General features: G+C 41.8%; 2 protein-coding genes across 2 annotated transcripts; one reads left to right on the top strand and one right to left on the bottom strand.

Moving 5' to 3' along the window:
* Window positions 1–1634: 1634 nt before the first annotated feature.
* LOC139133779 (uncharacterized) lies at window positions 1635–2744 on the bottom strand. The gene has a single exon (XM_070700545.1). It carries the CDS (start codon window positions 2742–2744, stop codon window positions 1635–1637), a length of 1110 nt encoding a protein of 369 aa, XP_070556646.1.
* Window positions 2745–10821: 8077 nt separating this feature from the next.
* Window positions 10822–14346, top strand: LOC139133778 (uncharacterized). The gene has a single exon (XM_070700544.1). The coding sequence runs from the start codon at window positions 10822–10824 to the stop codon at window positions 14344–14346; it is 3525 nt and encodes a 1174-aa protein (XP_070556645.1).
* Window positions 14347–14773: the final 427 nt, after the last annotated feature.

Below are 14773 nucleotides of genomic sequence, written 5' to 3'. Positions count from 1 at the left end.
GACAAAAAATGGAACTTTTTTCAGTTTGTTTCTGACTCAAATGTAGTCGCTATGTATTCACAGAACATCATATGCAAGATTCGATGGCAATGAACACCTAAAACACGGCAAAATTATGGGATTCTGGGACCAAAGACGGCACGTCCGATCAGTAGTGTCGCTTTTTTACATTTGCATGGATTTACGATAATCCAGCTTTTATAGGGGAAGTGCATGCTTAAGAAATGAGTATAATCATTCCATCTTCATTCTGAGAAACAATAGAGCTATAGCAGATGCTTGAAAGTAGATCAAAGGTTATACAAAGTCATGTAAATCTTTGGGAAAAATTTTAAGTTAATACTGGTGAATATCCAACAAGAACTAAATCTCAAGCCCCGTTTGTTAGTTTAGAATTACATGTACATATGCCTGTAAAGAATTGGGTCCAAATTGTGTGTAGGTGAATGTTTCCATTAAGTGGCTTATCACCAAATACCACAGCTGTAGAAGTTGCTGATTATAAGGAAGAGGTCAAAGGTCAACCAAGGTTACCCAAAGGTCATTAGTGGTATCATATGGGTCCAGTGACCAGGGGTAATAATAATTGTAAAGCGCCTTGAGCACATGTACTTGTGGATATGTGCGCTATATAAGAACCCTATATTATTATATTATTATTATTATTATTTTTAGTCCAATACTTTTTCGCGTCTCAACTAATCAGATCGCTGTATTTGCGCCATCAATATACTGGTATGATATAATAGTCAATATCCCACAAAGTCAAAACCTCTTGCCCATTAGTTGCTGAAATATATGAAAGATCACCCAAGTCATCCAAAAATTTGAGGAATTATCTTCATTAATGGCATTACTTACCAAAGAACTCTCTGATTGATTCCGTCCGAACATTAAAAGGTGGGCCTGGAGAGAAAATTACACATACACTTATTTTTAACTACATACTGTGACGCCAAACATGGTTAAGACAGGTTTATTACTTAAAATTAATCTAAAGTAACTGTAATACTCTCTGATCAACAACTATACTACGCTAATTAATACAAATGTATCAGTCTGCTAGAAAGAAACTAATAGCAGCTAAAAACCGCTAATAGCTTGAATAGCTCAATAGCCAGCCCATTTCTGCATCAGAAGTTTGTAGCTGGTAGCCAGCCAGAGTGGCTATTAGCGGCTAAAAAACGGCTAAATAGCTTGAAAAGCTCTATAAGCAGCCCTACAATATCATTTATTTTTAGCTGAATAACTACCTACTACGTTTATTAGCTGCTAAAAGTGTCCCTGTGGAAATTAATAATAGCTTAAATAGCCACAAACAGCAAATATAAGCTATTCTTATGGCTAACGTAGCTATTAGCTACCTAGCTATTTAGGGGGCTATTCAGCTATCCAGCAATCCCGCACCCCACTCACAGATAGATTATAGCCGGTACCATATTTTATAGAGTTTGATGCAGTGCTTCTGGACATTCACCCTGAAAACAAAAGTTCATCATGTACCAGCAAACGCAAATTAGCAATTAATTTAAATGATACTGCTAAGTATCATTGATTGTATTTACAGAACACTATGAGATCAACATGTACCAAGTTTTCATCAAATTTGATGCAGTATTTCTTGACATATTAGCCTAATTACTGTGCAAGCTGGTTTGGATGCTTCTTACCGCATTTCTTACACTTGCAGCGAGCAGGGCAGTTCTTGATATGTGACCTTTACCCAAGCAACCAAAACAATAGCCGCCTTTCTTGACAAAATCTTGCCTTTCTGTCATTGGCTTTGCTTTGAATGCTTCACATTCTTGGATGGGGTGTCCATCTTTCTTACAGAACTGACATGATTCAGTATCTGTTGTCGGCTTTGATGAAGTGGATAAAGTGTGTCCACCTGGTTTTCGCTTTCTGGTCGTGCCATTTGAAGTTCCTTGTTGATCCTTGTCAGTTGATGGTCTCAGAGATCCGAGTGATGTTAATGGATCACATGCAATATCTGCCTCTTCCTGTATGAACCCAACAAAGTTCTCAAATGGCGGGTACGTATTTGTAAGTTTCTTTACCCTTGCGACCACTCGACTCCATCGAGTAACAACCCAATCGGGTAGCTTTTGGAGCATTTTTCTGTTTTCTCTCACATCATTCAAGACTGCTAGGTCTGGTATATCTTTCATGGCTACTTGACACTGCTTGAGAAAGTCTGAAAATTTTCGCAATGCCATGCTGTCCTTGCCTGAAATTCTTGGCCAGGTTTCTATTTTGTTTCTGAAAGCTTCTGTTACTGTGAATGGGTTTCCATACCTTTCGTTGAGAATAGCCTTAGCTTCTTCGTATGCCTGTTCACTTCTTAGGAGAAAACATCCTCCTACGGCTTCTTTGGCTGGGCCTCCTAGATATTTTTTCAAGTAGTGGATTCTTTCAAGAGGTGGTACGCCGCGTAATTCAACTAAGGTGGTAAAGGATGATAACCAATCTGGATAGGCTAACGGGTCTCCTGTGAATATTGGTGGTTCAGGTGTTGGCAGTCGGCTCAATGATACAGATGAAGCCAAATTCTCAGCCAATACTTGTAGGCTGTCCTTGTTTAGCGTTGTATGTTGTTGTTTCCCTGTTTGATGGAATAAATTATCCTTTCGTTTGTCTGAATCAGCAAATGTTGGTTTGGCTGGTTCTGTCTTTATAACTGGTGGAGGTTCTGTCTTTATAACTGGTGGAGGTGCTGTGTAAGTTTTTGCTGGTGGGCTCATTGGTTCAGTTTTCACAATGAACGTTGGAATTGTAGCTGCTGGCTGTGGTGGTGGTGGTACCGATGAAATTGGTGGGACTGTCTCAATCACTGGGGTGATATCAAGCAATTCTTCTCTCTCACAGGCTGCTACTTTGGCTTGCTCGACACGAAGTTCTCTCGGTATCCTCTGTCACTCTAATTCTCGTGTTTTGCGCTTTATTTCTGCTTCTGCTTCAGCCTGTTATCTTTCCTCTTCGGCCTGTCGTCTTTCCTCTTCGGCCTGATATGTCTTCTCTCTGTCAGTTTCATCTCAGCTTGACGGGCCTTCTCTCTGAGCTCTAGTTGTTGTAACTCTTCTTCTCTGGCAGCTTCCTCTTCTCTCCCTCTCAGTTCTGCTTCAAGAGCAGCTGCTCTGATGGCAGCTGCCTTTTGGATCGATAATGTACTCGATCGGTTTGATGACGTTGAGTGGGAAGACATGTTTGACTCCGTACCGTGACAAAATATTTGGCCGATAGAGAAAACACTCTCAGTTTATGCGCGTTCAAGGAGACGTCTTGCATGAAAGATGACTTTATCAACACTTGAAGTCATGCGGTCAACAGCTTTCAAAATACCTTCGGCTGGTGTTGGTGATATAGCCCGGATCTGATCGTACTTTTCCAGCATTTTAGTGTGACTTGCCTTAATTTCTTTCAAAAATGCATTTAGGGATTCCACAGACTTCTTATTTAATAGCTCTGGATGAGTAACATGTGGTAACAATTGGTCATGTGATTTTCAGAAACCTCTCGTGAGGACGAGCAACTTACCTTGTTTTGCTTTCATTGAAAGTATAGGCACCCGTTTTGATCTACGTAATCCAGGATCGCTTGCCGTATCTAATTTTGCAAGTTTAGAATCCATCTCTGGAACCTCTGATAATAAAGAAGTCTGAATAGTTTCAGTGTGCTTACCTTCATCGCCTGTAGGTGGCGCTGTTCCATTATTCTCTGCCATGATTGTATCCAGTTAGTGAGCAAAGAGCCCGATTAGGATCAATGGCTGGAGTGAAATTTGATATACGTTTGTTGCCAAAAATCCCAGGGTATGTGTAACGCAGGCAGTGATAAATAACTTCGCGCCAATCCAGCCTTATGACCGTTCATGGAAGTGCAATCTATAAATCATTACGTGATTGATAAAGTAGTCCCATTTTTTAAACGCTGAAATTGACTCTACATCTGCGCCTACGCGCTACATTTAATACTAGATATTTCATTTAATTTATGAGTTTTATGAAAATGGTTATTTTTATCATAGAAAGACTTAAAACAGAATAACAATTCTTTCAGCACGAAGAATCAATATCAATGCGCGAAGTGAACTTATGCACTGTGACCTCAGTATGCTAACAGCTGGGCTGTAGACGTGTTTAATGTTGGCGAAGTAACGTACGGGATTTTGTATGGCAGCTCAGAATGGAGTAATCGCAAACCTCAAATAAGCGGTCGGCAATATAGTTCTGCCACTGGAAGCATGGACAAAATCCTTCACTTCAATCCAAGTCATCAGAAGGCGAGATTTTGTCAGCAACATCGATGAGACACAGAATGTATTATGTTTGCGGAAGTTCGCCTACAGCTTGAAGGCAATAGCAAGGCCAAACATTGAATGCATGAACATTTACCTTGTCTGTTTCTACAATCAGACGTTCTCGTCTGTCGACATTTTAAAGGTACGAATTGATCGCAGTAACAGATGTCTGCGACCTGTTCTTGTTGCTCGTTTTTAATGGGTATTCAGACGTCTTTCTCTATACCTCCATGGTCGGCAGACGTACATTAATTGCGTCTAAAAATGCATGCACTTTGGCATTCGCAGAAACTTGCAATCAAAAGACAGACAAATCCTTTTTACAATTTGTTTTCCTAAAAATTCAGCTGTCGATCCATTTACCTTGATTATACGAAACCAGATCATCGAAGGCAATTGCTGTTGTGTTGTCACAAGATGCACTCTCTGCATCCATACCAATGTTGCTGAGTTCTATCCCATTCAACAGCTGATATTGAAGCTGCCCATTCTGAAGCAGCAAGGGCAATGTTATTTATATTTAGTGCAATGCCAATGGTGAAATACCTTATATAAAAAACCTAATGAATGTATGGAATAGATGTGTGAATAAAACCATTCCTTTCATGTAAATAGATCAAATACATTGTTGTGTTTTTATGATTATATGCATTTGGTTCAAAAGTGTGCCCATGTGTGATCCCTTTGACTGTAACATTTGTGAAGTGATGCACTTTTGATGTATTTACATCATATATTATGCACCTCTGTATGACAGCATTGGTCCTGTGATGTACTTTTGATGCATGCATTGTTTGAAAATCTTTTTAACTTTACCATTTTGGCAAGAAAAGGAGTCAATCTGTGCTTTGACGAATACATCATATGTGCATCTTTTAACGAAAACTGAAAGTCAGGATAATGGTTCTGTGATGCACTGTCGATGTATACATCATATGTGCATTCATATAGAAGCCATGTGGTTGATAAATATTTTTAGCTTCCCGAAAAAAAGATTTACCTTTAGTGTATACATCATCTGTGCATCTTTTGATGAATAGATACATCGCCACCCTTTGATGTATACATGATATACTCATTTATACCTTTAGTTTTGGTAAGGGTAGGGTTGAGAGCCAATTCTCAACTTCATCATGCAGCAGCTACATGGAATCAAGCGGTTTTCTTCATTGTAATGACAGCGCATCTTCCATTGCCACCTATATTGCACACCCACCTGATGCCAGAGACTTGGGAGTAATTGTATCCGAACACAATACCAATGATAATCGAAAACCCTCATCTCACACGTTTGAATATCCCGTGTACAGCAATTGCTCAGCGAATACCCACAGTCATGTTAATATGACCTTGGACTCGGCCATTCCATGTCAGCCTCATTTTGCATGGCCACCAGAAAGTACACTTGACACCATACACTTGATAAAAATCCACGATAAGATAGTGATGTCAGGCAAGCCTAATTACTGTGCAGAGCGTATTGCAGTCCCTTCTACATTCGACATTCCCCTTTGGCGAAAGGATCTCGAAGGCTACCATGACAACAGAATTGTGGACTACCTCGAGTTTGGGTGGCCTATCAACTACACAGCCTCCCATCTACCCAGTACAAGGATGCGCAACCACCATTCTGCCATCAAGTTCTTTGAGCATACGGACAAGTACATTTTCAATGAATGTAAGTTGGGTGCGCTAGCCGGCCCTGTCCAGAAAGATTGTTTTTCCACGCCTATGGCCTTTTCACCATTATCGTCTGTTCCAAAGAAAGACACTGCCTCACGACGCACCGTCATGGACCTATCATTTCCAATGGGCACATCTGTCAATGATGGCATTCCTTCCGATGAATTTATGGGCACTCCATACAAGCTTAAATATCCATCGATTGACAATTTAGTAGATATTATAAACCTTCATGGGCCAGGCTGCCATATTTTTAAGTGTGATATTCGGAGATGTTACAGATGGATTCCAGTTGACCCTCATGACTATCACTTGCTTGGATTGCAGTGGCGTGGTTGCATGTTCTTTGACACCAAACTACCATTCGGTCTCAGGTCTGCAGCCATGGCATGTCAGCGTACCACAAACGCTATTCGCTACATCTATGAACGGCAAGGCTACAGAGCCACCAACTATATTGATGACTTTGCTGGTGGGGACAAACCCTTGGAAGCTGAACAAGCCTATAATGTTCTCTGCTCTTCGGGAACACTCGTACTTTTACTCAATTAGTCTTCCTCTGAATTCAAACTCCGCGCATAGACAAAAGTTCAGTGGAACAATCACAATAATGTTCTATGAAAATCTCAGACATCTGACTGAACTCATAAACTGAATAAGGTTCGTAGTTAACACACAATTTAATGATTACAGAACCGATCCCATCACATCTCAACAGTTCGTTACCATTCTAAATTTGGAGGGTCGTTTTCGAACGAACTGCGCATGCCCAGATCTCAACTCGATTACGTCACTGACTTCGAAGTCTTCGTGTTTTGATTTTGACATCGGCTAATTTCGGCCTTTGTTTTAACGCTATGCAAGGCCAAGTTAGGAAAAATTCGGTCGTGGTTAACCTCGTGACTAACCTCACTACAACATCATGGCAGCAAGAGAGCATGATAAGTCGTAATTTGCCAACTTTTCGAGCTTTCTGTTTGACGTAGTGCGATCGTGACCTCAATGTTTTCAGTATCGGCAGTGACAGGTCAAGCACCTGCAGTTCAAAAAGTCTCTTTTTTGCGTACTTATGAGTTTGTGAGCAATGTCATTTCAGTTATTCAATCGATAAATATAGATGAACAAAGGATGGCAGTTTCATTGAGCTACGTTGATGGGGGACGTTGGGGGACATTTTTGAAAATCGGTTACCCTTCCAAATTGTATTCGTTTAGCCTGGTCAAGCCAGCGAAATTGATGATCGCCGAACTATGGATGATTCAAAGGAAGTACAGATTTTTGATAAAGAGCTATGTTTATTGACTGAATGTTTCCAAGTTTTCTTTCCCGGGGTTGAGGCATTTATCAAACTTCATAAGATTATTTCCAAATACCCCACACTAGGGTAGTACGTGGGTAGGGGTTGACATTGACTCCATACTTTCCACTGTCCCTTATAAAGTTAAATCACATCGTAAATATGTTAAGCTTCAGCATGCTCGAGATACAGATTTTAATACAGATACACTGCTGTTAGTCAACACGTTGTATAGACGCCCAGTTCTCCTGTACTTAGCTTGGCTTGGCTTTGAAAGTGATTTGTAGTCTGGCGCCCTCGCACTGTGAAAGTAAAAGATGTAGGATAGAAATAGGCGCATGCGCATTTTGTTTGCTTTTAAAGAATCGAGAGAGTTCTAGACAGGGCGCATGTGGGAGGACTAGTGCAGTTTCGCCTGGAAGAATTTACCAGTTTTTCTACGGAACTTTGTGGAGTTTTGCTATCGTGACGCTACATCCGTGCCAGCATTGCATAGTAGTTGTTCCGGAATAAAGTGAGTAGTTTTATCGCAGTTTACGGGTATATTGGTCGGAGCAGAAGTTGTATGGGCAGTGCTGTGTATGTCACATGTCCGCGCTACGTATGGTGAAGCCCCTAGACTCCAGTTGGGAAATGGTAAATCAAAGAAACTTGTGATCTTCGATGTGAATTTAGGGCGCTATTTTGAAGGCACATCGAGGGTCATAATAGTAGAAAAACTGAGAATATAGTTCGAGGAGGACTATCCAATCGGGTAGGAACTGTTCAGTGGAAGCCTGAACACAAGTCGGGTAGGAAACAGCCCAGGAAATCTGGTAGGACAATATTTTTTTTTAATCGCGGCATGGTCGCGGTTTCCCAGTGGAGAACTGACGCACGTGGACAATAAACACCACTGCGCATGTCCGAATTTACAAGGCCATTGTGTAACACTTTACCGCATGTACTGTCGATCTGGGCATTTTTAGTATTATTCAGCACAGTGACTTTACACTGTATTCGAAGCAAAAATGGCCGCCAATGATGAAACAAGGGTTAAGGTGGAAACAGAATATAAAAACCCGCATCCTGGTAATCCAGAAAATTCGAAGCGTGTCTCCATGAGAACAGACAAGCTCATTGAAGCTGAAAGTGAAAGATTGAAATCCACCAGGTCACATGTCTATGGTAGGGTAACAGCGTTGATGAATCAGATAAAAACTTTGATGAAAGATAAAGTCAATGGTATTTTGGTGAAAAATAAAATGAAAGATTGTGAAGTTGCCTTTGTAAATTTCAAGGAAGCAGATGCAAAATACCATGAATCATTGGATGATGAGAAAAAACAAGAAATGTATACCAGTTGGTCATTACCACGTATGACTGGGTTTGATGAATTCCGACATGTGGTCGATAACTGGCTATTTCACCATGAGCTGCATGATTCTATGCTGGCAGACACTATTAAGCCAGAAGATAGCATGTCTCATGCTGGTAGTAAAAACAGAGATTAAAATCACAAAATCAAGCAGGGTATCATCACGTGTGTCCTCACGTGGTAGCAGTGTTAACAGCAAGGCATCTATAGTAGCAGCTGCTGCAAAAGAGCTGCATTGATGACTCGGTTAGCCGTTTGGAGGAAAACCATAAATTAGACGAATTACAAACAGAAATGGATTTGCAACAGAAGGAAATAAATAAACAAAGGCAGTTGTTGGATATCAAAACAGAAATTGCTGAACAGAATGCAAAAATTGAAGTGTACCGTCGTTTTGAGGATGGTGAAGATGAAAGTAGCTTACATGAGTACAACTTACAAGATTTATTTAAAACACCCGCTACATTTTACAGCAACATCAAGAAGAAAAGTACCAGTGCTAGCAACTTGGGCAGCTTTCACACATGTGATAGTCCAGATGTTTGTAAATCTTATAGTCCTGTTAGCAGTATTGTACACAGTTCAGAAGAAAGAAAACCCAAAAAAACTGAGGTAAACAAGCAGACAAAATGTTCTGATCTTGGGTCGTATACAGGTAGCAATAGTAGCCATAGTTCCTGTAGTGATCATAACCTAGCCGCAGTTACTAAATTGTTGATTGAGCATAACAAACGTGCTGCTTTACCACCACAAGCAATACCCGTATTCGCAGGGGACCCATTGCAGTACAAATCATTCATGCGCGCCTTTCGACATGGCATTGAATCCAACACTGAAGATCCTGATGATCGTTTGTATTACTTGGAGCAATACACACGTGGTGAACCGAGAGAAATAGTGAGCAGTTGCATTCACATGGAAGCAAATGAAGGGTATGATAGAGCCAGGAAATTGCTTGAAACTGAGTTTGGTAATCCGTATGTGATGGCCAGAGCCTACACCAAGCAAGCAGAGGATTGGCCAGAATTGAAATCAGAGGATAAGACTGCCTTGAAAGATTTTGCCCTCTTCCTGACAAAGTGTGAAAACGCGATGAAAGGTGAATCACATTTGAGAGAGCTCACCACTACAAAACTTACAAATGTTGGTATACAAACTGCCTTTCAAGTTACGAGACAGATGGCGCAGTAAAACATACAGCATTACACAAGTTCGGCCAGTGCAGTTTAAAGATCTGGTGGAGTTTGTCAACAGGGAAGCTAAAATCATGTCCCAAGAGGTGTTTGGTAATCTTGCTACCATTCCATCCAAAGACAAGGGAGCAAAGAGTATTAAGAAAGCAACTAGTGGTACACAAAAACGCAACACCTACGCAGTCAGCACAGAGACTGTTTCTCCGTGTTTGTGCTGTGCAGACAGTACACATGAAATTCAAGATTGTCAAGTGTTTGCTGACAAATCCTATGATGACAAAAAACAGCTTATCAAAATGAAAGGGTTATGTTTTGGTTGCCTGAAAAACGGAAAACATCTGGTGAAAGACTGTACAAACAAGCTGACGTGTGGGAAATGTGGCAAGACACATCCGACCGTATTGCACTTCAACAACACCAAAAACCAGTCTGAAAACAAAGTGGTAACAACAGTGGGGATGATTGATGCCTCACATCAGACTGCAGAAAACAAACAGCGTGCATATAGACCAGTGATCATTCCTGTCAAGGTCAAATGCAGATCAAGTGGTATTAGTGTACAAACGTATGCCTTTATTGACAACGGCAGTGACACAGTATTTTGTACTGAACACTCCGTCGACAACTGAACGTTGGTGGCAAGAAAACAAAACTTACGCTGAACACCATTACTGGAAGTAAATCAGTTGATAGTCGTATTGTCAAAAGTCTAGAAGTTTCAGATCTTGATGAGCGTTACACCATTAAACTTCCAGCTATGTATACACAATAAAAAATTCCTGCTTCAAAGGATAACATCATTACACAAGACGAAATCAACAAGTATCCGTATTTGCGAAAGGTACATCTGCCTGAGATAGATGAGGATATTGGCCTACTCATCGGTGGTAACGTTCCTGAAGCGTTTGAGCCGTGGGAAGTGATAAACAGTATTGGAGATGGACCATTTGCCATACGTACCCGTTTAGGCTGGGTCGTGAATGGTTTCCTTATGGGGGCTGGCATGTCAGCAAATGAAGTTGCAGCAACAGTCTGTAGAATACAAGTTGGACCTTCGATTGACCAGCAGTTAATCAACCTCTTCAATCATGAGTTCAGCGAGCGTATCATAGATGACAAACCCGAAGATTCTGTTGAAGATCGAAAATTCATGAAGATCGTGAACGAACAGACACAGTTTGTTAATGGACATTATCAGGTGCCATTACCGTTTCGTGATGACAGTGTTACAATGCCAAACAACAAAGTGGCAGTTGAATATCGGCTTTCTCAGCTGAGGAAGAAATTTAGAAACAACGATGACTATCGTCAAGAATATACTGCCTTCATGGAAGGTATCATTGACAAAGGCTATGCTGAAAGGGTGCCACAGGAAGAATTGGAAGGCAATCCTGGAAAGAAATGGTATCTTCCCCACCATGGAGTGTACCATCCACAAAAACAGAAAATCCGGGTAGTCTTTGATTGTGGCGCAGAATACAAGGGAACTTCTTTGAACAGGGAGTTGATGCAAGGACCGGATCTGACCAGTTCACTTGTAGGAGTGCTCATACGTTTCCGTGAAGAGCAGATAGCACTAATGTCAGATATAGAGGCCATGTTCTCTCAAGTAGGTGTGTCGCAAGAAAACCGGGATTTCCAGCGTTTTCTGTGGTGGCCAAATGGTAGTGTAGAGGAACCTCCTGTCGAGTACCGAATGACAGTGCACATCTTCGGGGCTACATCGTCACCTAGTTGTGCCAATTTCGCGTTGAAGAAATCCTCAGACAATACCTCTGATCTGAGTGTCAAGAACACCATTTCCAGAAACTTCTATGTTGATGACATGTTGAAGCCAGCCTCAACTGTGACAGAAGGGAAGACTTTGGCTGAAGGGCTGATTGACACCTGTAAGAAATCAGGGTTTAAGCTCACGAAGTGGATCAGTAATACGCGTCCAGTTTTGGAAGCAATACCTGAAGAACAAAGGGCGACAGAGGTGAAGAACTTAGACTTGGAACAAGATGACTTGCCCACGGAGCATGCACTCGGTATGCAATGGAATGTGGAATCTGACGTATTTGAATTCAGAAATCGTACTAAAGAGAAACCAGCGACCAGACGAGGAATTCTGGGAGTGGTTAGTTCATTATATGACCCACTGGGCATGGCAGCACCAGCACTACTGCCACCCAAGATGCTTTTGCAGCAGCTGTGTAAAGCAAAACTAGGTTGGGATGATGATATTCCAGGGAAACAATGCAAAGTTTGGGAGAAGTGGTTAAGTGACCTACCAAAATTAGAAGAGAGTTTCACAGTACCTAGATGTATAAAGCCTGAGTACTTTGGTGATGTGGACGTGGCTCAGCTACATCACTTTGCGGATGCTAGTGAAAATGGTTATGGTGCTGTGTCGTATCTCAGGTTGATCGACAAAAGTGGGAACATTCATAGCACATTGATGATGGCCAAAGCAAGAGTGGCCCCATTGAAACAAATATCGATTCCACGATTGGAATTAACTGCAGCTACCGTAGCAGTAAGGCTCGACAAACTTCTCAGAAAGGAGATGGATTTGCCAATCGACGAATCTGTGTTTTGGACCGATAGCAGAACCGTGTTGCGATACATAAACAACGATACCACGAGATTTCATACCTTTGTTGCGAACAGAATAGCGGTGATTCGAGGAGGATCCAATCCAGCGAACTGGCACTACCTTAATACCAGTGAAAACCCAGCAGATGAGTGCTCTAGAGGTCAGAAAATAGATGTTTTTCTGAAGAATGAAAGATGGAGGGGTGGTCCTGATTTCTTGTTGAAGACACAAGACAAATGGCCAAGTGATAGCTACAGTACACAGCTAGATCCAGAAGATGCAGAGGTGAAGAAATCAGCACTAGTGCATAGAGTATCCGTTAGGTCAGAAGAAGAAACTGTGCCCGTTGTTTTTGGAACGGTGCCCGTCGTTTCAGAAGAAAGACAGACATCTGGCAAAGTGACGGTTAGTACAACATCCGTTAATGCAGAGGAAACGGTGCAAAAACTGATACACTATTACTCAAGTTGGTATAAATTGAAGAAAGCAGTGGCTTGGATACGTAAAGTTGGTGATACGTTGTTGAGACGTGCCAAGAACAAAAGTTGTAGTGTGGATGGACCACATGAAATTACAGTGGAAGACATGAAAGCAGCAGAAACTGCGATCATCAAGTTTGTACAAGAGAAAGCGTTTCCCAAAGATATTGAGAGTTTGTCAGCGGATCGCTATACAGACAAGAAGTCACGAAGAAATAGTAACATCTACAGACTGGATCCTGTCATCGGAGCAGATGGTTTGCTGCGTGTAGGAGGACGTCTGAGTTTGTCCATGGTAGCAGAAGAAGCAAAGCACCCTGTGATATTACCAAAGCGTTCACATGTTGCAGAGCTGCTGTTGCGTGAAATACATGAACGAGGGCAACACTTTGGGCGAGCCTACATCCTATCAAAGTTACGCGAGAGGTATTGGATCCCTGGCGCAAACTCTGCAGCTAGAAGTATAGTCAGTAAATGTGTAACTTGTAGACGTCAGCGAGCCAGACTTTGTGAGCAGAAGATGGCAGACTTGCCAGCTGATCGTTTGCAGTCAAATGAACCACCATTTACCAATGTTGGCATAGATTACTTTGGGCCAATTGAGGTGAAGATAAGGAGAAGTACAGTAAAGCGATATGGTGTGATATTTACTTGTTTAGCCATACGCGCTGTTCACATAGAGGTGGCAGAATCTCTTAGTACGGATTCTTTCATCAATGCATTGAGAAGATTCATATCTAGGAGGGGACCAGTGAAGTCAATAAGATCCGACAATGGTACCAATTTTGTTGGAGCGAATAGAGTGTTGAAGGAGGAGCTCGAGAAATGGAATCAGGCTAAGATCAAGGAAAACCTGTTGAGAGAAGGTATAGAATGGAAGTTTAACCCGCCGTATGGATCCCATTTTGGTGGAGTATGGGAAAGGCAAATTCGCACCATCAGACAGTTGCTGAATGTCATTGTTGGGCAACAACAACTTACAGATGATAGTCTTCATACTTTCCTGTGTGAAGTGGAGCACACCATTAATAGCCGCCCGATTACAGTATTGTCGGACGACGCTAGAGACTTGGAAGCATTGACACCCAACATGTTGCTTACTATGAAGGGAGCAACAATGCCTCCTGGCGTGACGGAGAAGAGTGACTTGTATGCTGCACAAAGATGGAAGCAAGTGCAGTATCTGTCAGATTTGTTTTGGAAAAGATGGACAAAGGAATACTTACCTTCCCTGCAAGAAAGGCAGAAATGGTTGAAAGTCAAGAAAAACTTACGAGATGGAGATGTCGTATTGGTAAAGGATGAGAGCACCTCCAGAAATGCATGGCCTTTGGGTGTAATCGTCAAAGTTATGCCTGACCAGAAAGGTGTGGTGCGACGTGTATTGGTAAAGACTAGATGTAATATTTTGGAGAGACCATATGATAAGTTGTGCACACTGCTGGAAGCACATACTTAGTGGTATTGGTGTGGTTGCAGTTACCAGCAGCTATAATAACAACGATCTCAAGTAGTGGCAAGTCTACCCACTACGTTCAGCATTTGATTATCTATGAAGTTATAGATGTATTGGATATCATGCTTGGCAGCATGATTTGACCGACGAGGTCTCTGGCATGGTCCAGGATGTTAGGATATCATGCTTGGCAGCATGATTTGACCGGACGAGGTCTGGGCATGGTCCAGGATGTTAGGATATCATGCTTGGCAGCATGATTTGACCGGACGAGGTCTGGGCATGGTCCAGGATGTTAGGATATCATGCTTGGCAGCATGATTTGACCGGACGAGGTCTGGGCATGGTCCAGGATGTTAGGATATCATGCTTGGCAGCATGATTTGACCGGACGAGGTCTGGGCATGGTCCAGGATGTTAGGATATCATG

This window comes from Ptychodera flava, chromosome 5 (genome assembly GCF_041260155.1).
Source record: "Ptychodera flava strain L36383 chromosome 5, AS_Pfla_20210202, whole genome shotgun sequence".
Lineage (NCBI taxonomy): Eukaryota > Metazoa > Hemichordata > Enteropneusta > Ptychoderidae > Ptychodera > Ptychodera flava.
The sequence above is the reverse complement of the archived record's forward strand: the minus strand, read 5'-3'. Positions and strand labels throughout refer to the sequence as shown.